This window comes from Drosophila novamexicana, unplaced genomic scaffold (assembly GCF_003285875.2).
Source record: "Drosophila novamexicana strain 15010-1031.04,08,12 unplaced genomic scaffold, DnovRS2.1 tig00000462-arrow-pilon, whole genome shotgun sequence".
Lineage (NCBI taxonomy): Eukaryota > Metazoa > Arthropoda > Insecta > Diptera > Drosophilidae > Drosophila > Drosophila novamexicana.
This window is the reverse complement of record NW_020824806.1, coordinates 1,527,180-1,554,895: the sequence shown is the minus strand read 5'-3', so window position 1 is coordinate 1,554,895 and position 27,716 is coordinate 1,527,180. Positions and strand designations below refer to the sequence as shown.

At 39.3% G+C, this 27,716-nt stretch overlaps 5 protein-coding genes across 5 annotated transcripts; all 5 read left to right on the top strand.

The window, feature by feature from the left end:
- Nucleotides 1–4,564: 4,564 nt before the first annotated feature.
- On the top strand, nt 4,565–7,745 carry LOC115760690 (endoplasmic reticulum metallopeptidase 1-like). The gene is given in 11 exon segments (XM_030702156.1): nt 4,565–4,585; nt 4,651–5,327; nt 5,391–5,475; nt 5,537–5,657; nt 5,748–5,902; nt 5,958–6,088; nt 6,090–6,339; nt 6,399–6,764; nt 6,828–6,974; nt 7,031–7,528; nt 7,584–7,745. Coding segments are annotated over 11 exon segments (2,613 nt in total).
- A 2,334-nt stretch (nt 7,746–10,079) lies between these two features.
- Nucleotides 10,080–13,289, top strand: LOC115760901 (endoplasmic reticulum metallopeptidase 1-like). The gene is made up of 10 exons (XM_030702468.1): nt 10,080–10,116; nt 10,184–10,860; nt 10,919–11,003; nt 11,063–11,183; nt 11,242–11,396; nt 11,462–11,845; nt 11,907–12,272; nt 12,338–12,484; nt 12,551–13,048; nt 13,119–13,289. The coding sequence occupies exons 1-10, from the start codon at nt 10,096–10,098 to the stop codon at nt 13,278–13,280; spliced, it is 2,616 nt and encodes an 871-aa protein (XP_030558328.1). The 5' UTR covers nt 10,080–10,095; the 3' UTR covers nt 13,281–13,289.
- A 626-nt stretch (nt 13,290–13,915) lies between these two features.
- On the top strand, nt 13,916–17,721 carry LOC115761042 (endoplasmic reticulum metallopeptidase 1-like). Its single transcript, XM_030702657.1, has 10 exons — nt 13,916–13,962; nt 14,581–15,257; nt 15,314–15,398; nt 15,457–15,577; nt 15,636–15,790; nt 15,858–16,241; nt 16,300–16,665; nt 16,723–16,869; nt 16,935–17,426; nt 17,489–17,721. The coding sequence occupies exons 1-10, from the start codon at nt 13,918–13,920 to the stop codon at nt 17,648–17,650; spliced, it is 2,634 nt and encodes an 877-aa protein (XP_030558517.1). The 5' UTR covers nt 13,916–13,917; the 3' UTR covers nt 17,651–17,721.
- Nucleotides 17,722–20,496: 2,775 nt separating this feature from the next.
- Nucleotides 20,497–22,663, top strand: LOC115760687 (endoplasmic reticulum metallopeptidase 1-like). Its single transcript, XM_030702154.1, has 7 exons — nt 20,497–20,578; nt 20,639–20,793; nt 20,856–21,239; nt 21,299–21,664; nt 21,722–21,868; nt 21,936–22,433; nt 22,502–22,663. The coding sequence occupies exons 1-7, from the start codon at nt 20,497–20,499 to the stop codon at nt 22,661–22,663; spliced, it is 1,794 nt and encodes a 597-aa protein (XP_030558014.1).
- A 1,583-nt stretch (nt 22,664–24,246) lies between these two features.
- LOC115760685 (endoplasmic reticulum metallopeptidase 1-like) lies at nt 24,247–27,652 on the top strand. Its single transcript, XM_030702152.1, has 11 exons — nt 24,247–24,315; nt 24,370–25,058; nt 25,114–25,198; nt 25,403–25,523; nt 25,583–25,737; nt 25,790–26,173; nt 26,228–26,408; nt 26,470–26,654; nt 26,712–26,855; nt 26,914–27,414; nt 27,485–27,652. Exons 1-11 carry the CDS (start codon nt 24,289–24,291, stop codon nt 27,650–27,652), a joined length of 2,640 nt encoding a protein of 879 aa, XP_030558012.1. The 5' UTR covers nt 24,247–24,288.
- Nucleotides 27,653–27,716: the final 64 nt, after the last annotated feature.

Below are 27,716 nucleotides of genomic sequence, written 5' to 3'. Positions count from 1 at the left end.
CTCTAGATTAATCTGGCATTCAAATCTCGACACCGATTTTTTGGTCGAAATTCAAGTCCAAATCTTACCCCAAGATTCGTATATAGACATGGGTCAAAATTTACCACCCCCATATCTCGGCCAAATCTCATCCGATTTCCACGAAGTTTGGATTTTTCTTCATGGTTTTCCCTCTAGATTAATCTGGCATTCAAATATGAACAGCGATTTTTTAGTCGAAATTCATGTCCAAATCTTACCCCAAGATTCGTATGCAGACATGGGTCAAAATTTACCACCCCCATAACTCGGTCAAATCTCATCAGATTTCCACGAAGTTTGGATTTTTCTTCATGGTTTTCCCTCTAGATTAATCTGGCATTCAAATATGAACAGCGATTTTTTAGTCGAAGTTCATGTCCAAATCTTACCCCAAGATTCGTATATAGACATGGGTCAAAATTTACCACCCCCATATCTCGGCCAAATCTCATCCGATTTCCACGAAGTTTGGATTTTTCTTCATGGTTTTCCCTCTAGATTAATCTGGCATTCAAATATGAACAGCGATTTTTTAGTCGAAATTCATGTCCAAATCTTACCCCAAGATTCGTATATAGACATGGGTCAAAATTTACCACCCCCATAACTCGGCCAAATCTCATCCGATTTCCACGAAGTTTGGATTTTTCTTCATGGTTTTCCCTCTAGATTAATCTGGCATTCAAATATGAACAGCGATTTTTTAGTCGAAATTCATGTCCAAATCTTACCCCAAGATTCGTATGCAGACATGGGTCAAAATTTACCACCCCCATAACTCGGTCAAATCTCATCAGATTTCCACGAAGTTTGGATTTTTCTTCATGGTTTTCCCTCTAGATTAATCTGGCATTCAAATCTCGACACCGATTTTTTGGTCGAAATTCAAGTCCAAATCTTACCCCAAGATTCGTATATAGACATGGGTCAAAATTTACCACCCCCATATCTCGGCCAAATCTCATCCGATTTCCACGAAGTTTGGATTTTTCTTCATGGTTTTCCCTCTAGATTAATCTGGCATTCAAATATGAACAGCGATTTTTTAGTCGAAATTCATGTCCAAATCTTACCCCAAGATTCGTATGCAGACATGGGTCAAAATTTACCACCCCCATAACTCGGTCAAATCTCATCAGATTTCCACGAAGTTTGGATTTTTCTTCATGGTTTTCCCTCTAGATTAATCTGGCATTCAAATATGAACAGCGATTTTTTAGTCGAAATTCATGTCCAAATCTTACCCCAAGATTCGTATATAGACATGGGTCAAAAATGACCACCCCCATATCTCGGCCAAATCTCATCCGATTTCCACGAAGTTTGGCTTTTTCTTCATGGTTTTCCCTCTAGATTAATCTGGCATTCAAATCTCGACACCGATTTTTTAGTCGAAATTCATGTCCAAATCTTACCCCAAGATTCGTATATAGACATGGGTCAAAATTTACCACCCCCATATCTCGGCCAAATCTCATCCGATTTCCACGAAGTTTGGATTTTTCTTCATGGTTTTCCCTCTAGATTAATCTGGCATTCAAATATGAACAGCGATTTTTTAGTCGAAATTCATGTCCATATCTTACCCCAAGATTCGTATATAGACATGGGTCAAAATTTACCACCCCCATAACTCGGTCAAATCTCATCAGATTTCCACGAAGTTTGGCTTTTTCTTCATGGTTTTCCCTCTAGATCAATCTGGCATTTAAATCTCGACACCGATTTTTTGGTCGAAATTCATGTCCAAATCTTACCCCAAGATTCGTATATAGACGTGGGTCAAAATTTACCACCCCCATATCTCGGCCAAATCTCATCCGATTTTCACGAAGTTTGGATTTTTCTTCATGGTTTTCCCTCTAGATTAATCTGGCATTCAAATATGAACAGCGATTTTTTAGTCGAAATTCATGTCCAAATCTTACCCCAAGATTCGTATATAGACATGGGTCAAAATTTACCACCCCCATAACTCGGTCAAATCTCATCAGATTTCCACGAAGTTTGGATTTTTCTTCATGGGTTTCCCTCCAGATTAATGTGGCATTAAAATCTCGACACCGATTTTTTAGTCGAAATTCATGTCAAAATCCTACCCCAAGATCCGTATATAGACATGGGTCAAAATTTACCACCCTCATATCTCGGCCAAATCTCGTCCGATTTCCACGAAGTTTGGCTTTTTATACCCTGAACCCATTAAAAATGGGTATAAGGGTATATTGTATGTAACAGGCAGAAGGAAGCAACTCCGACCCCATAAAGTATATATATTCTTGATCAGCATAAATAGTTGAGTCGATCTAGCCATGTCCGCCTGTCTGCCCGTCCGTCCGTCCGTCCGTATGTATGAACGCAAGGATCTCAGAACCTATAAGAGCTAGAAACTTTAGATGTAGATGCTCCTAGTTCCCGCGCAGATCGAGTTTGTTTCCGATAACCAATAACTTGCTCCGTTTCCAAGCAATCGATAAAAATCGATATCGATATCCAGTTTTTTGGGAAATTTTGGTAAATAATAAGAGCTAGGGCACCAATCTTGACATATAGCTTCTAAAATAGAATATGTATATGCATTTGATGTTGAAAGAAGAGGGTTCAGGGTATCCCCTAGTCGAGAGCTCCCGACTAGAACCTTGTTTTCTACGTATTATCTTTGGCCTTTAATTTATTGACTACTCTGCACGATCGTGGCTATGCCTGGACGGGTCTGCTTAAGGCAAGCCAGATAATTCCTTTTCTATACAGCAGCTACCTCTTTTACTTCTTTGTTGTGGTTCTAACTCCGATGGGTGGTCGCTTGTATATTGCTGTCCTGGCAGCAGCAGGATCGATTCTCTCGTTAGGTTTCTTGGTAAGTCTTCGTAACGACTCCTCTACTAAATATGCTAAATTCCGACGACCCAGTTTTGTGGTGTTCTCTCTGCTTGCAATCACAGCCATCGCGATATACTTAGCGAGTAGTACACAAATAGGATTCCTGTATCGACCGAAGACCAACGGTCAGCGGATTGCCTATCTGGTAAGTGTCCTATAAAGCATACTGACGGATATTATTTCATCTTTAAAGAATGGCTACGATTTCAGCAAGTGCGAAATATGTTCTACGAATACGATGGCACTCTCAGTAAGGATGAATCGGGATACCTGTTTAATTTTATGGATCGGCGTGAAGAAAAGCCTCTCTTGGGTTCAAATGTCAATTTGACTGGATTGGTTAGCATGAATTCGAAGTGCGAGAACCATATGATGTGTGGCATGCCCTTGTATAGTTATGGATATATTCAGAATCGTCTTCAAAACAAATGGTTGCCGCGATCTGAACCTATCGAAACCCCAGCATCGACCGCATTGCAGAGGTTAAGCAAAACAGTTGTCAACGCCACAACTGTGCGCTTCGAATTCAATTTGACAGGCCCCTCGCACATGAGTTTGTTTATCGAGCCCTATGAAGATGTGACTTTAAGTAAATGGTCATTCGTGAGCAATGGTCAGGTACCATCAGCGTCCCAGCAACCATATTCTATATTTTTTACATATGGCATTGATAGCTCTCCATTAAACTTCTTCTTGGAATTAACGGTAAGATATAACTTAAAAATTCCATGTTTCAATTTAAATTTATGTATCATTTTAAGAAACCAAACGGTAATTTCAACGTGCCATTATTTCAATTGGGAGTGTCAAGTCATTTTATTACAAATGAAGGTGATGCTCAAAGCGTGAAGTTCGCGTCTTCATTCCCTTCATATGCAATTCTGGTGCAGTGGCCCGCATTATACCAGAGATACATTTTTTGAATTAACAAAAATATTATTATCAAGGATGTAAGCCGTTCGAATCTGGTGCTCTAACATACACGTATTTAAGTATAATTTGTATGTATGTTGTATTTGTAATTATGTGAGTTATAATATTCTATTCTATTTTCTCAGATTTTGCTTAACCAATTTTAACAAATAATTTTGATAGCTCTTCTGTTAACGCCAGAACATATGTTAATAAGTAGAGTAACATGCTGTGCGCCCTGTTAAACAGTACATAAATCAAATAATAAAACAGTATAGTATATAAGAACAATATACAATACACAAATATAATATTAATGATCCTACACAATTTTTTGTCATTTATTTATATCCACTATTAAACAATAAATCTATTGTTAACAGGCAGTTTGATGAGTTGCAAGTTTCCATTAAATGGTTTAGCTTAATCACAATTATGCGATTCTTAGAAAACACTATTGTCAATTATTTTATCTAGTTATTATAAGAAGTATAAAATAGTACCCAATGTGTAAATTGATCGGTAATTACATCCCATTATTTTTCTGTATTCTTAAGTTGTCTTCGAATAGCCCTCGAAAGCAATAAGTGCAAATCAATATTATAAGTTAATAGCTATTATATTTCACAAAAGTATTAAAAAGATAACGTTCCCGGTCACTTTAAATCAGCCTACATATACTTTGGCTTAGCAGTTATTTGTAGGAAATCGTCGGACTAACTTCAATAGATCGGATTTTTTGAAAGACAGCATGGGCGAGAAGGAGACACTAGTAAGCAAAACAATTTATGGCGTCAATTTAAGACATTTTCAGTTCTCAATTCAAAAATGATGCAGATATTAAACGAATCCGTCGAAGCTCCGGAAAATGCTGTCAAAAATAAAGCGAATGCAAAAGTACCTTGGTACTTTGCGAGTGGTTTTCTGCTATTCTGGGGACTCCTCTTCTTTGCAATAGTAATACCATTTTTCTATCGGTTACCCACGGCTCTAACAATGGAGGACGCAAACAGAAGTGAATTCATAGCGGAACGTGCATACAAAACACTGTACACTTTGTCTAATATAGGAGCCAAAATGCTTGGCAGTAGAGAAAATGAAATTGAGGCCGTACAATATCTTCTAAAGGAGCTGAACCAGATTAGGGAAGATTCGCTGAAAGATTACTTTGATATTGAAATTGACTTATCGCAAGTCTCTGGCGCATTCGCATTAAAAACTTCACTTAGGATGTACCAAGGAGTTCAAAATATTGCTGTGAAATTGACACCTAAAAACACCACAAGCGAGTCCTATCTTCTCGTCAACAGTCACTTTGACTCGAAGCCAGCTACTCCCTCTGCCGGTGATGCAGGTTTTATGATAGTCACGATGCTGGAAGTGTTGCGTGTAATTGCGACAACAAGGCAAACTATCCAGCATCCTGTCGTCTTTCTATTCAATGGAGCTGAAGAAGGCGCTTTGGAGGCTTCACATGGTTTTATAACTAAGCACAAATGGGCGTCACACTGCAAGTACGTTTTAAGGGTCATCATCGCTGTTTAACAATAATTAAAACCTATCTACCAAAATCGTAGAGCCGTCGTTAATCTTGACGCTGGCGGTAGTGGCGGTCGGGAAGTTCTATTCCAAAGTGGACCCGATCATCCATGGCTCGTAAAAGTAAGTCATCTTTGAAAGTACTTCGAGCCGTAAATACCATTAAACAACAATAATATTACAGTACTACAAAAGATTTATTAAATATCCATTCGCTACAACTATGGCTGAAGAAGGTTTCCAATCAGGCACAATACCATCGGATACAGACTTTCGACAATTTAACATGTATGGCAACCTACCAGGTAAATGGAATTTTCTTATTAAGTTTATCGATGGGGTAGTTTCAAACTATAATGATATGATTTAATTTATCTCACAATTTGTTTTCATAGGTTTGGACATGGCCCAATGTATAAATGGATTTATATACCATACAAAGTACGACGTAATCGACATAATACCTCTTGCATCCCTGCAGAATACAGGGGACAATGTTCTTAGTTTGGTTCGAGGTTTGTCAAATGCAACCGAATTATATGATACAGAGGTATTCCCAAATTGTTGTATAAAGCTACTACACCCTAATCATTTTAAACTCTTAGGCACACAAAACGGGACACGCTATATTTTTCGATTTTCTGGGACTCTACTTCATCCATTATTCAGAAACTACCGGAATATGTTTAAACTTTTGCGTTGCCGGAGTTTCCCTAGTTTTGGTTTCCGTATCAGTGTCGCATGTCAGCTCTTTCCCACTTAGCCATTTCCCAATTCGTACACTGGTTTATATTAGTCCTAATCGTTCAGGCTGTTTCCTTTGTACTTGGACTGGCTCTTCCTATAGTGGTGGCATATGTATTTGACAATTTGGGAATATCGCTGTCTTACTATAGCACTCCGTTGCTAATGATCGGTCTTTACGTGTGCCCATCCCTCATGGGCCTTAGTTTGCCCATAACAATATACTATACTTTCCAAAGCAATGTAAGTTTATAATCTGGTAAAATGTAAGTCATATTTTCTAATGAATTCTCCATCCCCAGGATAAAATATCAAACGCCTACCATCTCCAATTGGCATTGCATGCTCAGGCCGTGATACTGGCTGTTTTAACTATTGGTATTACATTATTTGGCTTGCGTTCTGCGTATATATTCGTTGTTCCACTAATTTTCTATGTGTTATCTCTGGCCTTAAATTTATTGACTACTCTGCACGATCGTGGCTATGCCTGGACGGGTCTGCTTAAGGCAAGCCAGATAATTCCTTTCCTATACAGCAGCTACCTCTTTTACTTCTTTGTTGTGGTTCTAACTCCGATGGGTGGTCGCTCATTCAGTTCATCAAATCCGGACCTAAGTATTGCGCTCTTGTCAGCGGTGGGAACGGTTCTTTCGTTTGGCTTTTTGGTAAGATACCTTAATGAGTTCTTTGTGTTCATGTTTATCACCTATTATTATTGTTGTTCCCAGATTCCGCTAATCAACACTTTTCGTCGACCCAGCATTGTAATTTTCACTCTGTTTATTATCTCTGGCCTCTCAATGTACTTGGCCAGTAGCACCCAAATAGGCTTTCCCTACAGGCCTAAGACCAACGTACAGCGAGTTGCATATCTGGTGAGTATCTCACATTATTTACTGACTTCTAATATTTTATTCATCTGTCCTACCAGCAAGTGCGGAATATATTCTACGAATACGATGGTACTGTCAGTAAGGACGAGTCTGGCTACCTATTTAATTTTCAGGATCGCCGGGAAGAAAAACCCCTCTTGGACACAAACGTAAATCTGACAGGCTTGGTTAGCATTAAATCGAAATGTGAGCAGCACATGATGTGCGGCATGCCATTATATGATTCAAGCTACGTTCTGAATCGACTTCAAGCCAAATGGTTGCCACGCTTGGAACCTATTGAACCACCAGCATTAACAAAATTGGAGATGTTAAACAAAACCGTACTTAATTCCACCACGGTCCGATTCGACTTCTATTTGGAGGGTCCCCCCCAAATGAGACTGTTCATTCAGCCGTATGAAGATGTTTTAGTAAGCAACTGGTCCTTCTTGGATAGCTATCTTGAGACACCTTTAACGCCACCGTTGCCATACTTTATCTCTTTTAACTATGGCATTGACAGCTCCCCATTGAAATTTTTCTTGGAATGCTCGGTATGATATAAAATACAGGTTTCGTATTTAATTTAAAATTTTCTGTATTTGCCAGAAACCGAACGGCGATTTCAATGTCCCCATACTCCAACTGGGTGTTTCCAGACACTATATTGGAAATGAAGGTGATGCCCAGAGTGTGAAGTTCGCCTCTTCATTCCCCTCATTTGCAACTCTGGCACAGTGGCCAGCATTATACCAACGATATATTTTTTAATTTTTAATGTACCTAAAATGTTTTTGTTGTAAAAAATGAAATACTTCACGGAGAAAAATGAAAATATATATAAACCAGAAGGGCAGACATGTATATTACTGGGCAAAAGGCTTGTCTTACGTGAAATTTTTTAAATTTGTTGCGTAGGGAAATCTTGTCTGATTTTGTGTTTTTGGTATAAAAGATAATAGACATATAGACACACAAACATATATATATGCATACGTACAATCAAACAAATGAATTTAGTTAATTAGATTGCCATACAACGGGTGTGGAAAGCAGAGTTTTCCAATCTAAATAAATCGATATATGCACATAAGTACTTGCCTTAAAGAGACGACTAGCATTATTCGAATTCACTTTGATTTAGATCAGAACAAGGTGTGCACTAAAACTGTTTACAGTCGCAATCATTCGATGCTATAAACACACCCCTTCACGACAAATTAATTGCTATTTAACCATAAATATAAATTGTGTACAAGGCGATAATTAACTCAAAGAAAAACAAAGAAAAGTAGACAGGGTTCAATTGTTATACCCTGTGCCAATTATAAATGGTTAAAAAATGGTAAAAACATTCTGGAAGAAAAATAAGACATTTCCTTTCCTCTGGGTAGAGGGTATCTTCTAGTTAATCAGTGAGACAATTCTTATCAGTTTTTGCATATAAACTCAAATTGATTGCAAATAATACAGTTTTTGGATACCCTTTTGGTTTTCAAAACATTTTGAAAGCTAAATCAGTTTATCAGAGCATTAGGCTTAGAAGGAGGTACGACAGATATGTAGATATGTTGAAGAACTAAAAACGTAAGATTTGACAGGTGCTAAACATATTATTTCCCTGAAAGATCAAGCAATTATATGTTTAGAACTGTAGGTATAATTATGCTTCAACTTAGACACAATGAAATTCGGCATCACCAAGATAACTTTTTCGTTTTCACTTTTCTTAAGTCTAGACGTAATATAATTAAGTCATATCAGCAGATATGAAAGCTAGCAATAACAATTTTAACATTGCGGTGGTACCGAAAGTAATATAAAAGATGTTAAAAATTGGTATAAAGAAAAAATAATTTAAGAACGGAATACTGACTGAATACTCTAAAAGATTAAAATATTTTCATATAAAACAAGTAAGAGGTTCTAGTCGGGAGCTCCCGACTAGGGGATACCCTGAACCCTCTTCTTCCAACATCAAATGCATATATATATTCTATTTTAGAAGCTATATGTCAAGTTTGGTGACTCTAGCTCTTATTATTTACCAAAATTGCCCAAAAAACAGGATATCGATATCGATTTTTATTGATTGCTTGGAAACGGAGCAAGTTATCGATTATCGGAAACAAACTCGATCTGCGCGGGAACTAGGAGCATCTACATTATAAGTCTCTAGCTCTTATAGGTTCTGAGATCCCGGCGTTCATATATACGAACGGACGGACGGACAGACAGACGGACATGGCTAGATCGACTCGGCTATTGATGCTGATCAAGAATATATATACTTTATGGGGTGGGAGAAGCTTCCTTCTGCCTGTTACATACATTTGGATTTTGCACAAATACAATATACCCTTATATCCATTTTTAATGGGTTCATGGTATAAATAGCAAGTACATATAGGTGTAATGAACTTGTCGTAGCGACATGATTGGTAATTCCCCACCCATTTAAAGAAGTAATACACTCGCACTTTATCTTCAATCAACATAATAATATTATATTATTCGATATTATTTGATATCGGCACATCATTAAACACACACGCGTATACGAGGAGAGCAAGCATTAAACAATAGGTCTATTGTAAAATGCAAAGGGGTATTTCGAAAAATTATGAAATCCTAAGCGAGATTTTAGCTTAACCAAAATTTTACATATTTGTTCTGATACCATTAAAAAATCATAGGAAAAGTGAAGAAAAGTAAGGAAGTGAACTAAACCTGGCAGGTAAGCCAAAGTTTATGATAGCAATTGCTATTCTAAGAGAATTCTGCAATAGTTCTAACCACATTCAATAGCTTTCATAATAATTATGCTTAAACATATTAAACTACCCTCAAACGAATGATAGTTATCATTCCGATTATAATCTGACGTTCATACATGATTTGATTGAAAACCTTTGTGACACTCTTATATGCTTTAATTGTACATTTACTGTGTTTAAGCAATCAATGGATTGGTATTATAAATGATTATATTTAAATTGGCATTTAAAACTCTTTTTTTTAAGATTACTTTTTTAACAACTATAAAAGCGGTCCGCTTTTGCATTAGCTCAGTAGTTCTTATTTGGTAAACCTCGGTTTCACATCAGCGAATAAGTACAGAATGGGAGACAAGCAGAAGCTAGTAAGGAATACAAAATATATTTCTAAGATTATCACTTCCCTAGTTTTCAATCGTTCATTTTACTTAGATATTGGCAGAGTCTGTCGAAACTCCTGAGAATGTGGTTAAAAAGGATGCAACTTTGAAAGTACCTTGGTACTTTGCCAGTGGTTTTCTGCTTTTCTGGGGACTACTCTTTTTCGCTGTTGTGATACCATATTTCTATCGGTTGCCCACGGCTCTTACATTGGAGGACGCAAAGAAAAATGTATTCATAACAGAACGCGCTTATAAGAATCTGTATAAACTATCTAACATTGGTAACAAATTGGAAGGCAGTACGCAAAACGAGGTTGAGGCAGTAAACTTTATTTTAAACGAGCTGGCACAAATCCACGAAGTTCTCCTGGAAGACTACTTTGAGATGGAAGTTGACGTGTCAAGAGCATCTGGTGCATTCGTATACAAAACCATGCTAAACATGTACCAAGGAGTTCAAAATATTGCTGTAAAACTAACGCCGAAAGGTAGCACAAGCGAAACGTACCTCCTCGTCAACAGTCACTTCGACTCCAAGCCAGCTACTTGGTCTGCCGGTGATGATGGTTTCATGGTAGTCACGATGTTGGAAGTCCTGCGTGTGATTGCAACCACAAAGCAAACCATCGAACATCCGATAGTCTTTCTCTTTAATGGAGCTGAAGAAAGTGCTATGCAAGCATCTCACGGTTTTGTAACTCAACACAAATGGGCGCCATACTGCAAGTAAGCAATATTATTTACCACTCACAGCACACCACAAATTTGACACCTAATCCTTTAGGGCCGTAATCAACCTTGACGCTGCTGGTAGTGGGGGTCGGGAAGTTCTATTCCAAAGTGGCCCCAACCACCCATGGCTTGTAAATGTAAGTTATTTAACAAGAATAAGTTGGAAGGATTTCTAAGCACTCATCAATTTTAACAGTATTACAAAAATTACGTCAAACATCCTTTCGCTACGACCATGGCCGAAGAAATATTCCAATCTGGAATTATTCCGTCGGATTCAGACTTTCGACAGTTTAATTTATTTGGCAACATCCCAGGTGAGATTCATAATTCAGCCCAAATAACAATATTGGTATAATAAATCATTGAACTTAGGATTGGACATGGCCCAGTGCATTAATGGATTTGTCTACCATACAAAATATGACTTGATTGATGTGATTCCTCGTGAGTCCTTGCAAAACACCGGTGACAATGTTCTTGGTCTGGTCCGAGGCTTGGCAAATGCAACCGAACTGCACGATACACAGGTTAGCATCCGACTTATAACATCTTGCTACAAAATTGTATTCCAGCTTTGAAATTCAATTTATAGGCTTACAAGAGTGGACACTCCGTCTTCTTCGACTTCCTGGGACTCTACTTTGTTCACTATTCTGAAACTACAGGAGTATCTCTGAACTATGGCGTTGCCGGAGCTGCCCTTATTTTGATATTCGTTTCAATGTGGCGCATGGCGGCTGTTTCCCGAATATCCATATGCCACGTGGTGCGCTGGTTTATATTGGTCATAATCATCCAGATTATTTCCTTTGTACTTGGACTGGCTCTTCCTATAGTGGTGGCATATGTATTTGACAATTTGGGACTGTCGCTCACTTACTATAGCACTCCATTGTTGGTGATCGGTCTTTATGTGTGCCCCTCACTCATTGGCCTCAGTTTGCCTATAACTATTTACTATGGTATCCAGCGCAACGTATGTTGATAATCTTGTAATAAGAAAAACAAACACTGTCTAATGAATTTCCCTCTTCTAGGAAAAAATTTCAACAGCTTATCATCTCCAACTGGCGTTGCATGCTCAAACGCTCATCCTGGCTCTTCTAGCCGTTGGCATTACACTATATGGCTTGCGTTCTGCATATATATTCGTTATTCCTCTGATTTTCTACGTGATATCTTTGGCTTTTAATTTGTTGACTACTCTGCACGATCGTGGTTTTGCATGGACCGGTCTGCTTAAGGCGAGCCAGATAATTCCTTTCTTATACAGCAGCTACCTTTTTTATATATTCGTGGTAGTACTTACACCAATGGGCGGTCGTTCAGGTAGTGCGACCAATCGGGACTTGTATATTGCTGTCCTGGCAGCAGCAGGAACGGTTCTATCATTTGGATTCTTGGTAAGTATACTCCTACTTCTGCTGATAAGTGCTGCATAAGTCAGTCATGCTTTTTATTGACACAGATCCCGCTTATCAACGCTTTCCGCAAACCCAGTCTTGTGGTGTTCTCTCTGCTTGCAATCACAGCTGTTGCTGTGTATTTAGCCAGCAGCACACAAATCGGTTTCCCGTACCGACCCAAGACCAACGGACAGCGGGTTTCATATCTGGTAAGTGTCATATATAACAGCTAACTCCTAGTAATTCTAGTATTTAATATACAATTACAATTTTAGCAAGTGCGAAATATGTTCTACGAGTACGATGGTACGCTCAGTAAGGACGAGTCTGGCTACCTATTTAATTTTCAGGATCGACGAGAAGAAAAACCACTTTTGGGCACAAAGGTCAATCTGACTGGTTTAGTTAGCATACAATCGGATTGCGAGACCCACATGATGTGTGGCATGCCGTTGTATGATTATCGCTATGCACAGAATAGATTACAAAGCAAATGGTTGCCGCGTTCTGAACCCATAGAACCACCAGCATCTTCAAGTTTGGAATTGCTTAGCAAAACCGTGGTTAATGAAACCACAGTGCGCTTTGAGTTCAATTTGACAGGGCCCTCGCACATGAGTGTGTTTATTCAACCCTATGAAGATGTGGAAATAAGCGACTGGTCTTTCTTACGTAGTTATCTTGAGAATCCACCAGCGGCACCTTTATCATATCATATCTACTTCACATACGGCATTGATAGTTCCCCCTTAAACTTCTTTTTGGAAATTTCGGTAAGATACGTTTTGGATATGCAATCATATGCCAATTTTAAACTAATTCGTTAATTTTTATTATGTGTAGAAACCTGATGGCGACTTTAATGTACCATTGTTCCAACTTGGAGCGTCGAGACATTTCATTGAAAATGAGGGAGATGCTCAAGCTGTGAAGTTCGCATCTTCATTCCCCTCCTATTCTATATTGGCCGAGTGGCCTGCACTTTATGAACGATACATTTTTTAATTATTGAAGTTGCGAAAGAGAAACATTCAATATACATGCAATAAATAAATGTGCATATATACAATGATTACAAATATTTATTTTTGACATACTAAATAGAATAAACAATGACAAGATGATTACGAAGTTTAGACCTTAATTTCCCATAAATAAATAGGGCTCGTGGGTTAGCCCTCATTATATCATTTTCCTATTTGTTCAGATTATTCACAGTTGGGCAGTTAAGCTAAACAAGTCGTTGTTAAAGTAAACATTAACCTCAGCACGCAAAACATTTCCCCAGCTAACAAAATTCCACGAGGAAATAGTACAGCAATTAAATAGAAAAATGTGTACTAACCAGGCACTACTAGACAAATAGAGTAGAGTAAATAGGATACACTGCTGCTTAGGCTGCTTATAAAGAGTGCACAATTTGAAGAATCAGTTATAGAGTGCGGTCTTACGTAACGCGTCGAAATACGTTCTAAGAAAAAAAAACAAAAGTGAAAGAGCCGCGAGCCGAAAAGTTAAACGAGCATTTTAAAATATAGAGAGAGAATCTATGCTGAAAATATCAGATAAGATGGATTCCGAAGCTGTCTTGTCTAAACTAAGCAAACTGAGGGATCAGTTAACTTGTGGGCGTCTTGATGAGATGTTACGCGCTATTCGAACTCGGTTTGAATCATGTCAGAACAAGGTGTGCTTTTGAATCGAATACATTTACAACCACATATAACTCATAAACACGCCCCTTGGCGACATATTAATTGTTAGTTATCTCTGAATTTAAATATTGTATCAAGCGATAACACAATCAAGTGAAAGCAATGAAATTAATATTCGGCATACTTGTTTTTTATCAGTAATTAAATGTGACACGAAGCCTGTTCTCAATCAAAGTGTACAAAAATTGAGCGATGTATAAATGTATAAATGTTTATGTTTTTGCTTATGTTTATATAAACAACATTTTTCAAACGCAGTTTTAATGTACACAAAACTATTTCGGTATACCCTTGAGAAGTCTGAATAATTTATACAAAAGGTATCTCGAAAACAACAACCAGTGACTTTGAAGTGGATAGTTTGTGATCTATTGTGTTTGGGATTCTACATCATATTATTAAATTCGCATTACATTTTGCCCCGTCCTTCTCAAAAAACTCCATTTTCGATGTGACATTAGCTCTCAATAGACTTACACTGTAAATATTTGTATTAATATTAAATGGGCTTTTATTACCCATTTAGTTATTTTCTGGAAATGTTCGGTATTAACTTTGTGTCAATCAATTCTTAATTACACATTATGTAGATCTCTGATGAACCTAACGAAGCTCCCGAAAATGTGTCCAAAAAGGAGGTTAAGGCCCAAGTACCTTGGTACTATGCGAGCGGATTCCTGCTCTTCTGGGTACTTTTGTTTTTTGCTGTAGTTTTACCATTTTTCTATCGGTTACCCACGGCTCTGACAATGGAGGATGTGAAAAAGAATGTTTTCATTGCGGAGCGTGCCTACAAGAATCTCTACACTCTTTCAAATATTGGTACCAAGTTGACTGGCAGTAAGGAGAACGAGATTGAGGCAGTTAACTTTATTCTAAACGAGCTGGCAAAAATCGAAGAAGTTCTCCTGGAAGACTACTTCGATATGGAAGTTGACGTATCACAAGCCTCTGGTTCTTTCCCATATAGTACAATGCTTAGCATGTACCAAGGCGTTCAAAATATTGCTGTGAAATTGACTCCGAAGAATTCTACAGCCGAGACCTATCTCCTTGTCAATAGCCACTTTGATTCCAAGCCATTTACCCCGTCTGCCGGTGATGCAGGCTTCATGGTAGTCACGATGTTAGAAGTTTTGCGGGTTATTGCGACAACAAATCAACCATTTGAGCATCCAATTGTCTTTCTCTTCAATGGAGCTGAAGAAGGTATGATGCAAGCTTCTCATGGTTTCGTAACTCAACACAAATGGGCACCAAATTGCAAGTGAGTCTATTTTCAAAAAAGGACTGCAAATTTAGACTAAATACAAACAATCGCAGGGCCGTCGTTAACCTCGATGCCGGAGGTAGTGGAGGTCGCGAAATTCTCCTTCAAAGTGGCCCCAACCACCCATGGCTGGTAAATGTAAGTTACTTTAAACAAATAGTTGAATGTAGTTCTAAGCAGTCATACACTTTGAAAGTATTACAAGAAATACATCAAACATCCATTCGCTACGACCATGGCTGAGGAAATCTTCCAATCAGGAATTATTCCATCGGATACAGATTTTCGACAGTTTAATTTGTATGGCAACATCCCAGGTGAAATTCATAATTCAGCCTAAATAAGAATATTGATAATGTATATCATTAAACACAGGCTTGGATATGGTTCAGTGCATCAATGGATTTGTCTACCACACAAAATACGATTTGATCGATGTGATTCCTCGTGAATCCTTGCAGAACACCGGTGACAACGTCCTAAGTCTGGTTCGAGGCTTGGCCAATGCCTCTGAATTGCGCGATACAGAGGTACACACTTGATTCCGGAAATTTTATATATTTTTAACATTCGCACTTAAAATTTTTGAATTTGCAGGCACACAAAACTGGCCACGCAGTCTTCTTCGATTTTCTGGGACTCTGCTTCATCCATTATTCAGAGACTACGGGAATTATTTTGAACTGCAGCGCTGCCGGAGCAGCCCTCATTTTGGTATTCGTTTCTATTTGGCGCATCGCAGATGTTTCGCACGTATCCATTTCCCATGTGCTGCTCTGGGGTCTATTGGTCCTTACCATCCAGTTTATTTCCTTTGTGCTTGGATTGGCTCTTCCTATAGTGGTGGCATATGTATTTGACAAATTGGGACTATCGCTCACTTACTATAGCTCCCCGCTGTTGGTGATTGGTCTTTTTGTGTGCCCCTCACTCATTGGCCTCAGTTTACCCATAACAATCTACTATATTTTCCAACGCAACGTAAGTTTATAATATCGTGCCTACTTGGTCCCAATTTTCTAATGTATTTTGCGTACAGGATAAAATATCGACATCTTACCATCTGCAACTGGCACTGCATGCTCATGCAGTTATCCTGGCTCTTTTGATATTCGGTTTCACATTATTTGGTTTGCGATCTACATATATTTTCTTAATTTCACTTATTTTCTACGTCATATCCTTGGCTTTCAACTTATTGACTACTCTGCACGATCGCGGATATGCCTGGACGGGTCTGCTAAAGGCGGGACAGATTATTCCATTTCTATATAGCAGCTACATCTTTTATTTATTTGTGATTGTGCTAGTACCAATAGGTGGTCGGGCAGGCAGTTCCGCTACTCGCGACACACATATCGCTTTCCTGGCAGCAGCAGGAACGGTGCTATCCTTTGGTTTCTTGGTATGTTCACTCATCATCTCTTCCACTTCTTAAGCTTCTAACTGGTCCTATCTACAGGTCCCACTTATTAATACTTTTCGACGTCCAAGTTTTGTGGTGTACTGTCTACTTGCAATCACAGTTGTGGCAATGTACTTAGCCAGCTTCACACACATCGGATTCCCCTTTCGACCAAAGACGAATGGACAGCGAGTGGCATATCTTGTTAGTATCTCATATAGTTCCCCGACTTTAACTATTCCATCTTAAATATCTGTATGGCATTTCAGGAAGTGCGAAACAAGTTCTACGAGTACGATGGTACTCTCAGTAAGGACGAGTCTGGCTACCTGTTTAGTTTTCAGGATCGACGTGAAGAAGAGACTTTCTGGGGCCCAAATCTGACTGGCTTGGTTAGCATCAAATCAAATTGCGAGACCCACATGATGTGTGGCATGCCGTTGTACGATTATCGCTATGCACAGAATAGATTACAAAGCAAATGGTTGCCGCGATCTGAACCCATCGAACCACCAGCATCATCGAAATTGGAATTGCTTAGCAAAACCGTGCTTAATGAAACCACTGTGCGCTTTGAGTTTAATTTAACAGGTCCCTCGCACATGAGTTTGTTTATTCAACCCTATGAAGGTGTGAAGATAAGCAACTGGTCGTTTTTACGTAGTTATCTTGAGAACCCACCAGCGCCACCTTTATCATATCATATCTACCTCACATACGGCAATGATAGTTCCCCCGTAAACTTCGTTATGGAAATTTTGGTAAGAGCTTTTGTTCAAATGTTAATGCATAATTTAAAAATATTTAATTTATAAACCTTTAGACGGAGAGTGGCGATTTTGATTTTCCACTGTTCCAACTAGGAGTCTCTGCACATTATATTGGAAATTATGGCGATGAAGAAAGTGTGAAGTTGGCATCTTCATTCCCCTCCTATGCTATATTGGCCGAGTGGCCTGCCCTATACCAACGATATATTTTTTAATTTTACGCAAATTGCGAAAATTACAATCGCGAACTATAAATATTAATAATCTAAAATAAATATTAATGTGAACAAAACGAACTGAACAAGCTATTAAACAATTAGTTTATTGTCTAATGAAAATGAGTACTTTGATGAGTTAGTTGTTGCTAGACGAGGTTTTGGTTAAAAAGAACTTTGGCAATTTTTATATTCAGCTGAACAGAGACTCATAATTCAGAAATCTATTAACTATTTTAATAAACACAGACATATTTTTTTAAGCAACTGTATCTTTTAATACCCATGTCTATACACTGTCTTACTGATGATAAGCAACATTATACGACTTTATGATTTCATTTGCAGACTCTTACACACAGAAATTATGATTTCTAAGCGAAAGCAACGAACCAACGAGCCAACCAATAAATTGATATCATAAATTTATGTTTTTTCTAAAAGAAAAAATCAATTATCTAAAAAAAAAACAACTACAATAATGTTAAGGGCTACCCAACCCAACCCAACCAATGGCTTTTCCAACCATATTTGGTAGATGCCAATTTCAGCTGGAGATCAAATATAGCCCGCAACTTCTATGTGAAAATATGTACGACTTAATATATTTTCAGTAGAGCGGGCAGTATTAAATATTGTGCTATTTTATTCAAATATGTAAAAAATAAGGTTTAAATCAAAACCTTGGTTCATGTACCTGGAAAAGAAGGCTAAGAAACTGGTATGGTTTTTAAATTAATTCTCCACATTTTTATTTTGACTTGCAGCCCGCTTTAATGTACATTCCATAATTTGCATTCCATATAAGGCAAGATGCCCATGCTTTTAGATTTTCATATTTCTATATTCTCGATTTGTTTGGCCGCCTGCAAATTTTTCGAGCGTTGTTAAAGGTACAAAATACAGCCAGGTACTGTCTCTTTTCATTCAAAAAATTGTTGACACTTTTAAACTAAAAAGATTAGATTGTATGAAAAGCGACACTCTCATCGTTCTGATTAACTTAAATATTTGACATATCCCAACCTAATCATATTAGATGAGGTTGGCTTGTTAAACGTAGTTGTCGGATTACAAAAATGAGATTCTATTTACAAACTCAAGATTTATCTAGTGTTCTCGAGAATAATTCCTTTGAAGCAGTTGGCTACCGTAACACGTGGCGCATACAATATTTTTATTTGGTTAGTAAAATTTGCATTCTTATCAGTCTTGATTGTTAAGAATCTCCAGTGGCACGAAGCAGTTTTTGTGTCAGCTTTTATGACAAATAGCTAACACCATGGCAACATCAGTTGAACAGGCTTCAACTGGATAAAGTTTCCCATACTTGAGCCAAGTAGCAAAGTAATATCTCTTTCTGAAGTAAAACCTAATAGAACGCTCAAACGTGGCTCAAAATAAGTAAATGTAGTGAATGCAATTTTTGAATATTCTTTAATCACATATTGGCACAATAACCATTTATATAACATCGTAAATAAAATAATTACTTGCATATACAAGCTTTTAAACATATAATCTATTGTAAAGAAATGAGAATATCGATTGGTTCCAACCGTCCAGTTGAGGTTTTAGATAAAAAATTATTTTATCTTCAAATGTGTTAAACATTTTAATTATTTTCATTGCTTGAAACGTATTGAAATTGTCGTTTTAAGCGCTTTGATTACTTGCCAAAATCATGTATTTTTGGTTATCAATTAATTGACACCATAAATATTTTAATTTTTTAATGGGCTTTTCACAATCTCATCTTTATGACAACTCATTTCTACAATTAAAAAGCCGTCGACACTCTAGTTAGCTCTACAATTCTTATTTGGAGAGCCTTCGCTTCACTTCAGCAGATACATTCTCAAAATGGAGGACAAGCAAAAGCTGGTAATAATCACCAAATAGATGAAATTTTTAAAACCCTTTCTTATGCCTTTTTTAAATAAAGTTAAGTGCTCCCGGAAAAGTGTTCAAAAAGCAAGCTACTTCGAAAGTTCCTTGGCACATTGCGTGTGGTTTTATGTTGTTCTGGGGATGCCTCTTTTTCGCAGTAGTGATACCATTCTACTATCGGTTACCCACGGCTCTGACATTGGAGGACGAAAGGGAGAATGTTTTTATTGCGGAACGTGCGTACAAAAATCTCTACACTCTTTCAAATATTGGTACCAAGTTGACTGGTAGCAAGGAGAACGAGATTGAGGCAGTTAACTTTATTCTTAACGAGCTGGCAAAAATCGAAGGAGTTCTCCTGGAAGACTACTTCGATATGGATATTGACGTATCACAAGCCTCGGGTGCTTTCCCATATAAAACTGAACTGAACATCTACCAAGGCGTTCAAAATATTGCTGTAAAATTAAGTCCAAAGAATTGCACGACCGAGACCTATCTCCTTGTCAATAGCCACTTTGACTCCAAGCCATTTACTCCGTCTGCCGGTGATGCAGGCTTCATGATAGTCACGATGTTAGAAATTTTGCGGGTAATTGCAACCACAAAGCAAACCTTTCAGCATCCAATTGTCTTCTTGTTTAATGGAGCTGAAGAAGGTATGATGCAAGCCTCCCATGGTTTCATAACTCAACACAAATGGGCACCATATTGCAAGTAAGTTTTTAACCAAGAAAAATACTAATTTGGAACTAATAACTTCTATCTTAGAGCTTTCGTTAACATCGAAGGGTCTGGTGGCGGAGGTCGGGAAGTTTTATATCAAAGTGGACCTAACCACTCATGGCTTCTAAATGTAAATTTTTAAAACCCAATTGGAATCGAAAATTACTTAACTAAATTTAACTTTTTAACAGTACTATAAAAAATATATTAAATATCCCTTTGCTACGACCATGGCTGAGGAAATCTTCCAATCAGGTTTTATACCTTCGGATTCAGACTTTCGCCAGTTTAATATATATGGCAACATTCCTGGTAAGTTGCAATGTGATCCGAGCTCCAAAGAATGGTATAAAAATAATTAATTTATCATAGGCTTGGACATGGTTCAGATTGAAAATGGTTTCGTATACCATACAGAGTACGATGTGATCGATGTGATTCCTCGTGAATCCTTGCAGAACAGCGGAGATAATATTCTCAGTTTAGTTCGAGGCTTGGTAAATGCGACCGAGCTGCATGATACAGAGGTATCATTTTCTCCAAATTTAACTCGCATCTTGATTTTTCATGTGTATTGTTTAACTCACAGGCTCACAAGGGTGGTCATGCTGTCTTCTTTGATTTCCTGGGAATATACTTTATACATTATTCAGAGACTACAGGAATAATATTGAACTTGACCGTTTCAGGCGCTGCCCTCATTTTTGTTTTCGTTTCCATGTGGCGCATCGCAGCTGTTTCCCACGTATCCATTTCGCACGTTGTACGGTGGTTTATCTTGGTCCTAATCATCCAGGTTATTTCCTTTGGGTTTGGACTGGCTCTACCAATTGTAGTTTCATATGTGTTTGAAGATTTGGGACTATCGCTGACTTACTACAGCTCCCCGCTGTTGGTGATCGGTCTTTATGTGTGCCCCTCACTCATTGGCCTCAGTTTGCCCATAACAATCTACTATAGTCTCCAAGGCAACGTAAGTTTAGAATATCGTTTAAAGTTGACCGCATTTTTCTAAAGAAGTTTCCATCCCAGGATAAAATATCAACTGCCTTTCATCTGCAACTGGCGTTGCATGCTCAGGCTGTCATCCTGGCTCTATTAACAACTGGTCTTACATTATTCGGCTTGCGTACTACATATGTACTCGTAATTCCACTCATCTTCTACGTTTTATCCTTGGCCCTTAACTTATTGACTACTCTGCACGATCGTGGCTATGCATGGACGGGTTTCGCAATGGCGAGCCAACTAATTCCCTTCCTGCATAGCAGCTACCTGATTTATTTTTTCGTCAGAACCATAATTCCAATGTGTGCTCGCTCTGGTAGTGCTTCCGATCAGGACGTGTACATTGCCTTCTTGGGAGCAGTGGGAACGGTTCTTTCCTTTGGTTTCTTGGTATGTTTACTCATCGACCCTTCCACTACATATGCTTTTAATGGATCTTTTTTATAGATCCCGCTTATTAATACTTTCCGGCGAGCCAGCTTGGTGATATTCTGTTTGCTTGCGACCACAGCTCTCTCCATTTACTTAGCTAGTAGCACACAGATCGGATTCCCCTTTCGACCAAGGACCAACGGACAAAGAGTTGCCTATCTAGTGAGTATCCTATACTTTTGACCGACTTCTAGTTATCTCTCAAGAAGCCCCCCTCTATTAATTTCAGCAAGTACGAAACATGTTTTACGAATACGATGGTACGCTCAGTAAAGACGAGTCGGGCTACTTGTTCAATTTTCAAGATCGACGAGAAGAAACGACTTTCTTGGAAGCAAAGGTCAATCTGACTGGTTTGGTTAGCATCAAATCGAACTGTGACAAGTACATGATGTGCGGCATGCCATTGTATGATTATCGCTATGTCCAGAATAGATTGCAAAGCAAATGGTTGCCGCGATCTGAACCAATTGTACCACCAGGATTAACCACATTGGAGGTCCTGAACAAAACCAGACTTAATCCGACCACGGTGCGCTTTGAGTTCAATTTGACAGGTCCCTCGCACATGAGTGTGTTTATCAAACCCTATGAAGATGTGCAGATAAGCAACTGGTCGTTCTTGCGCAGTTATCTTGACAGTCCACCAGCGGCACCTCTTGCATATCACATATATTTCACGTACGGCATTGATAGCTCTCCATTAAACTTCTTTTTGGAATTTACGGTAATACACTGTGTGGACACTTTTATCTTTCAACATAATCCATATATATTTAATGATTTAACTTTTAGAAAGCGAATGGCGATTTCAAAGTTCCAATGTTCCAGCTGGCAGTGTCGGGACATTATATTGGCTATGAGGGCGACGCCCAAAGTGAGAAGTTCGCATCTTCCTTTCCATCATATGCAATTTTGGCCCAATGGCCAGCATTATACCAACGATACATATTTTAGAAATGTCGAAATATTTGATAAATAATTCAAATTAAAGCATCTTAAGACTACCGGCAACAACTTAACAAATATACGAGAACACATGAAAATCTGATATGGTCAGATTTTTCAATACGCGATTCAATTCATTACAAGTAAGATAACTGTAAGAGAAACTATGTATGTATGTATGCAGGTTATCTTATTTTACTCACCATATATTTTTGTATATGTATGTATGTACATATGTATGTATGTATGTATGTGTGGCAAACAGAAATTACTTGATAAGTTGTGCACCACATTGTTTTAGCGCTCAAAATGTATGTTTTCGGCTTTCCAGATATTGTAATGAAATGAGGCACTTTGATAAGTGTCTGCTTTTCAAATTATGTATATACATTCAGCTATTTGTATTTCATCTTTTACTTATACTCTTATTCACTTTTTTCACCAGTTGCGGCGGCGCGTTCATCAAACATTAAGTTTTTTATTCGCAAAGCATGAGATGTCGAAGCGTGCACATATTTACACTTAAACGCGGCGCACACTTTTCAATTTTATTTTAGTTTATCACTATTATTCGAGAAAATAACTTTACTAACTTAATTAAACACTTTAATAAAACAAATTGTGGCACATGTTTAAGCCATTTATCCGCACCGAAATAACTGTAAACAATTCACAATGGTGTTTACAGCATGTGATTAACAGAGTATAAACGCAAAATGCTCTAGGCAAACAGATTTGTTAAACTCAAATAGGCACTGTTAATTTAACATCGTGTGGCACTGCCAACATAAATGCTGGCCACTTAGTGCGCGCGAAAAATGTAGCTTTTTTGAAAAGTAGGAGAAGAATCGTAAGATTAATCAAATTTACAAGAACTACGGATGAATATGGAAAAGTTATTCACATACTTTGTCTGCACATTGTAATATAATATAATAATTCTTTAAACTCATTTTATATATTTAATATGAATCAAAATGGTATTTTTGTTGAATCTCTTCAATGCATTTGTGTGTAGACCAATTGTATTGGCCATATAAACACAATCTTATCTTAAATCATAAAACCCAGCTATTAACTCAAGTTGTAATGCATATTTATGATAGCTCTGATAAAGCAAACAATCCTCAAGTACTTGAGGTTTCTAAACGACCAAATTTGTTTTGATTTGATTTGTCCGTATATCCAATTGGGCATTACCCAAAGCTGCGTCACCACCAACGATGGTCACAAGGAACACCAAAATTCAGCCCCCTTTGCAGTTAGATACTGATCCCGGAATTGGGCAAACAGCGGAAAAGCATAAGTTCGATTCCATTTTTAAACTATGTGGCTGGGCTAGGTTGTTTATCGCATGTTGGGTACATATAATTTAGATACCAAGCTCGCCTCTTGACCAGGTTTTTATGAAATGTATGGCTTTTTCTGGGATAACACATTACAAAGAGGCAAAGAGGTATAATGTGGGTTGTTGATTTTGGAGGATTTTATCTTTATTGACTTCAAAGTGCAAATCAGTGCCAATAAAATCCATGCAGCACCAAACCCATGCCATTCCGATACAAAACTCTTCAGTTGGCCAACGATTGGCGACGGAGCTGGGCGGCGCACAAGTTTAAAAGAGAAAAAGAATAATGTCACAAAAGGAAAAGGAGGACAACGTAAGTGAAAATATTGATTATGGACTGAAATATAAATTGTTGATTATTATGCAGAGCGCTGCCATATTGGACGTGGCACTCGTGAGTATTTTGAAAGGCCCAAAGAATCTCAGAGCCAAGTTGCCCTGGTACTATGCGCCCGCCTTTCTGCTGTTTTGGCTTGCGCTCTTCTTTGCGGTGGTCATTCCGCTCTTCAATCGTCTGCCGGATAGTGTCACCATCGCAGAGGAGTCTCTGAAGCCGGGCGAGTTTGTGGCCGAGCGAGCACAGCAGCTTCTCTATAGTTTCGATAGCATCGGGCCCAAGGTCGTGGGCAGCGTAGCCAACGAGAAGCTTACGGTTGACTTTCTGCTCGGCGAAGTGGAGAATGTGCGCACAGCCATGAGATCGGATCTGTACGAGCTGGAGGTGGATGTGCAGCAGTCGTCCGGCGCATATATGCACTGGAACATGGTGAACATGTACCAGGCCGTGCAGAACGTGGTCGTCAAGCTGAGCACGCGCAGCTCCACAAGCGAATCCTACTTGCTGCTCAACAGTCACTTCGACTCGAAGCCCAGCAGTCCCGGCACTGGCGATGATGGCACCATGGTCATTGTCATGCTGGAGGTGCTGCGCCAAATGGCCATATCAGATCGACCCTTCGAGCATCCCATTGTCTTTCTATTCAATGGCGCCGAAGAGAATCCTCTGCAAGCCTCGCACGGTTTCATCACCCAGCACAAATGGGCCAAGAACTGCAAGTAAGGCAAGGTCTAACAAACAGAAATAGTTTTCCTCAATGGCATCCAATTGCAGAGCGCTTATTAATCTGGAAGTAGCTGGCAGTGGCGGACGGGATCTGCTGTTCCAAGGTGGCCCCAACCATCCCTGGCTTATGCGTGTACGTTGAGTATATTCATTGAGCTCTTATCTTCAGATTTACCTGATTATTTACGGCGCGTGGCGGCAAACAGTTAGAAGTTTATCAAGGATTGGTGCTAATAAAAATACTTTTCCCCTTTCTTTATTGCCCGCTATAAACCGCTTTCGCGTCCAACTAACGTGGGATTTATGGATACAAAAACTTCTGTTCCGCTTTGAGCAGTATTACAGACACCATGCCAAACATCCTTTTGCGACTACCATGGCCGAGGAAATCTTCCAGGCCGGCATCCTGCCCTCGGATACGGACTTTCGCATATTTCGTGACTACGGCCAGGTGCCAGGTAAGCGTGACAGTCTATTGACTATTACCCATGCAAATAATAACCTGTCCGCTGTTCAGGCCTGGACATGGCGCAGATCAACAATGGCTATGTCTACCATACCATATTCGACAACTATGCGGCTGTGCCACGGGATTCTCTGCAGAACACTGGCGAAAATGTTCTGCCCCTGGTGCGGGCTTTTGCCAATGCCAGCGAGATGCACGACACCGAGGTGGGTTCAGTGTAACAGTCGGTACTCGAGTGATCCTCACATTCCATTGCAGGCACATAGCGAGGGACATGCTGTCTTCTTTGACTTTCTGGGCCTGTTCTTTGTCTTCTACACGGAAACGATTGGCATCGTGTTGAACTGTTGCATTGCGGCTGTCAGCCTGTTGCTAGTCTGTGTCTCCCTGTGGCGCATGGCGCGCGTCTCCGAGCAGTCCCTGTGCCAGGTTGCCCTCTGGTTCGCCATCATCCTGGGTCTACACGTGCTGGGTGTTGTACTCAGTCTGGGCCTGCCCCTGCTGATGGCCGTCATGTTCGATGCCGGCGATCGATCGCTGACCTACTTTACGAACACCTGGCTAATGATTGGCCTCTACATCTGTCCGGCCATCATTGGACTCAGTTTGCCCACCACGCTGTACTACAGTTTCCGGAAGAACGTAAGCAGAACGTAATAACCCCAGCTGGAATCTATATAAACTCCTTTGCCACAGCTGAAGATAAACCACGCCTACCATCTGCACATGAGCCTGCACGCCCACTGTGTGGTGCTGGCCGTCATAGCCATCACACTGACTGCAATCAGTTTGCGCACACCCTATCTTTGCATGATATCCACGCTCTTCTATTCCGCTGCACTGCTCGTCAACCTGTTGAGCACCTTGCACGATCGAAGTGAGTTTTCTTTGTTCATATATTAAAACTATTGCCTGATTAACTTTGAGTTTAATTTCAGGCTATTACTGGGTGCTGATCACGCAGATATTCCAGCTGATGCCCTTCTTTTATTTCTGCTATCTGTTCTACATGTTCCTGATTGTTTTTATACCCATGATGGGCAGAAATGGCAGCTCCATAAATCCGGATCTCTTAGTTGCTTTATTATGCACGATCGGCACATTTTTCGCAATGGGATTTGTGGTAAGTGGAGCTCATTAAACCATCCAGACACATACTAATTAGGTTTCCAACGAAAAGTCACCTCTTATCAACATGTTCCGCTGGTCCAGATTTATTATGCTCACGCTGGGCATTGTCACGTTCATATTTAGCATGATTGCCGTCTCGGATGTGGGCTTTCCCTATCGCGCCAGGACCAGCGTTATGCGCGTCAACTTCCTGGTAAGATTGGTTTTTGTATAGTAGATAAAAAGGTTAATTTTCAGTGGATATATGGCAGCATGTGCGTCGCATCTTCTACGAGTATGATGGCAGCGTGAGCCTCAGCGACTCGGGCTATTACTTCGACTTCCAGGACAGGCGACTCGCCTATCCGCTCGAGGAGACTTCGGTCAATTTGACGGGCCTATCTAGCATTGAGCAGCACTGCGATACGGAACTGATGTGCGGCGTGCCCTGCTTCAATCATCGCTGGTGCAAGGCGCGCACCTCCGGCCATTGGCTGGCCCGTGAACAGGAGGTCGCCATACCGGGCAACTCCTCTCTGGTGCTTTTGGGTAAGACCATAATGTCCAGCGGCACCACGGTGCGCTATGAATTCGAGTTGAGCGGACCACCGCACATGGGCTTGTTCATACAACCGCTGGAGGGTGTAACCGTTGAAGACTGGTCCTTTATAAGGACTGCGCTGGACGAACCGGAAAACTACAAGTTGCCATATCAAATATTCTTCTCCTATGGCAAGGATAATTCGCCCTTGAAATTCCACATAGACTTTGCAGTGAGTGCAGAAATTAATTTATGGCTATTGTACCTGAACAAATGTATTTTTAAATTTGAATCCCATTTAGAAACCTGCTGGAAACTTCGATGTGCCAATCTTTGAGATGGGCGTTGCGTGGCATTATGTTAGCTACGACTTTGAAAGGGACTCGCCTGGGTTGCAGTTTATAGCCGACTTTCCAGACTTTGTGCATGTGATGGAGTGGCCAACGCTATATAAACGTTACATACTATAAACTAACTATAATATGATTTGTAAATTATTATTATAATTATAAGAGAATAAAATATAATTAACCA

Coding starts and splice junctions, on each gene's coding strand:
- LOC115760687 (XM_030702154.1), top strand. CDS start 20,497: ATGGCTGAGGAAATCTTCCAATCAGGTTTTATACCTTCGGATTCAGAC. Junction 21,869..21,935: donor GACAAAGAGTTGCCTATCTA/GTGAGTATCCTA, acceptor TATTAATTTCAG/CAAGTACGAAACATGTTTTA. Junction 22,434..22,501: donor ACTTCTTTTTGGAATTTACG/GTAATACACTGT, acceptor TTTAACTTTTAG/AAAGCGAATGGCGATTTCAA.
- LOC115761042 (XM_030702657.1), top strand. CDS start 13,918: ATGTTACGCGCTATTCGAACTCGGTTTGAATCATGTCAGAACAAG. Junction 13,963..14,580: donor TTGAATCATGTCAGAACAAG/GTGTGCTTTTGA, acceptor CACATTATGTAG/ATCTCTGATGAACCTAACGA. Junction 16,666..16,722: donor TGCTATCCTTTGGTTTCTTG/GTATGTTCACTC, acceptor TCCTATCTACAG/GTCCCACTTATTAATACTTT.
- LOC115760685 (XM_030702152.1), top strand. CDS start 24,289: ATGTCACAAAAGGAAAAGGAGGACAAC. Junction 25,738..25,789: donor GCGAGATGCACGACACCGAG/GTGGGTTCAGTG, acceptor ATTCCATTGCAG/GCACATAGCGAGGGACATGC. Junction 26,409..26,469: donor GAGCACCTTGCACGATCGAA/GTGAGTTTTCTT, acceptor GTTTAATTTCAG/GCTATTACTGGGTGCTGATC.
- LOC115760901 (XM_030702468.1), top strand. CDS start 10,096: ATGGGAGACAAGCAGAAGCTA. Junction 10,861..10,918: donor AAATGGGCGCCATACTGCAA/GTAAGCAATATT, acceptor CTAATCCTTTAG/GGCCGTAATCAACCTTGACG. Junction 11,397..11,461: donor CCGAACTGCACGATACACAG/GTTAGCATCCGA, acceptor TTCAATTTATAG/GCTTACAAGAGTGGACACTC.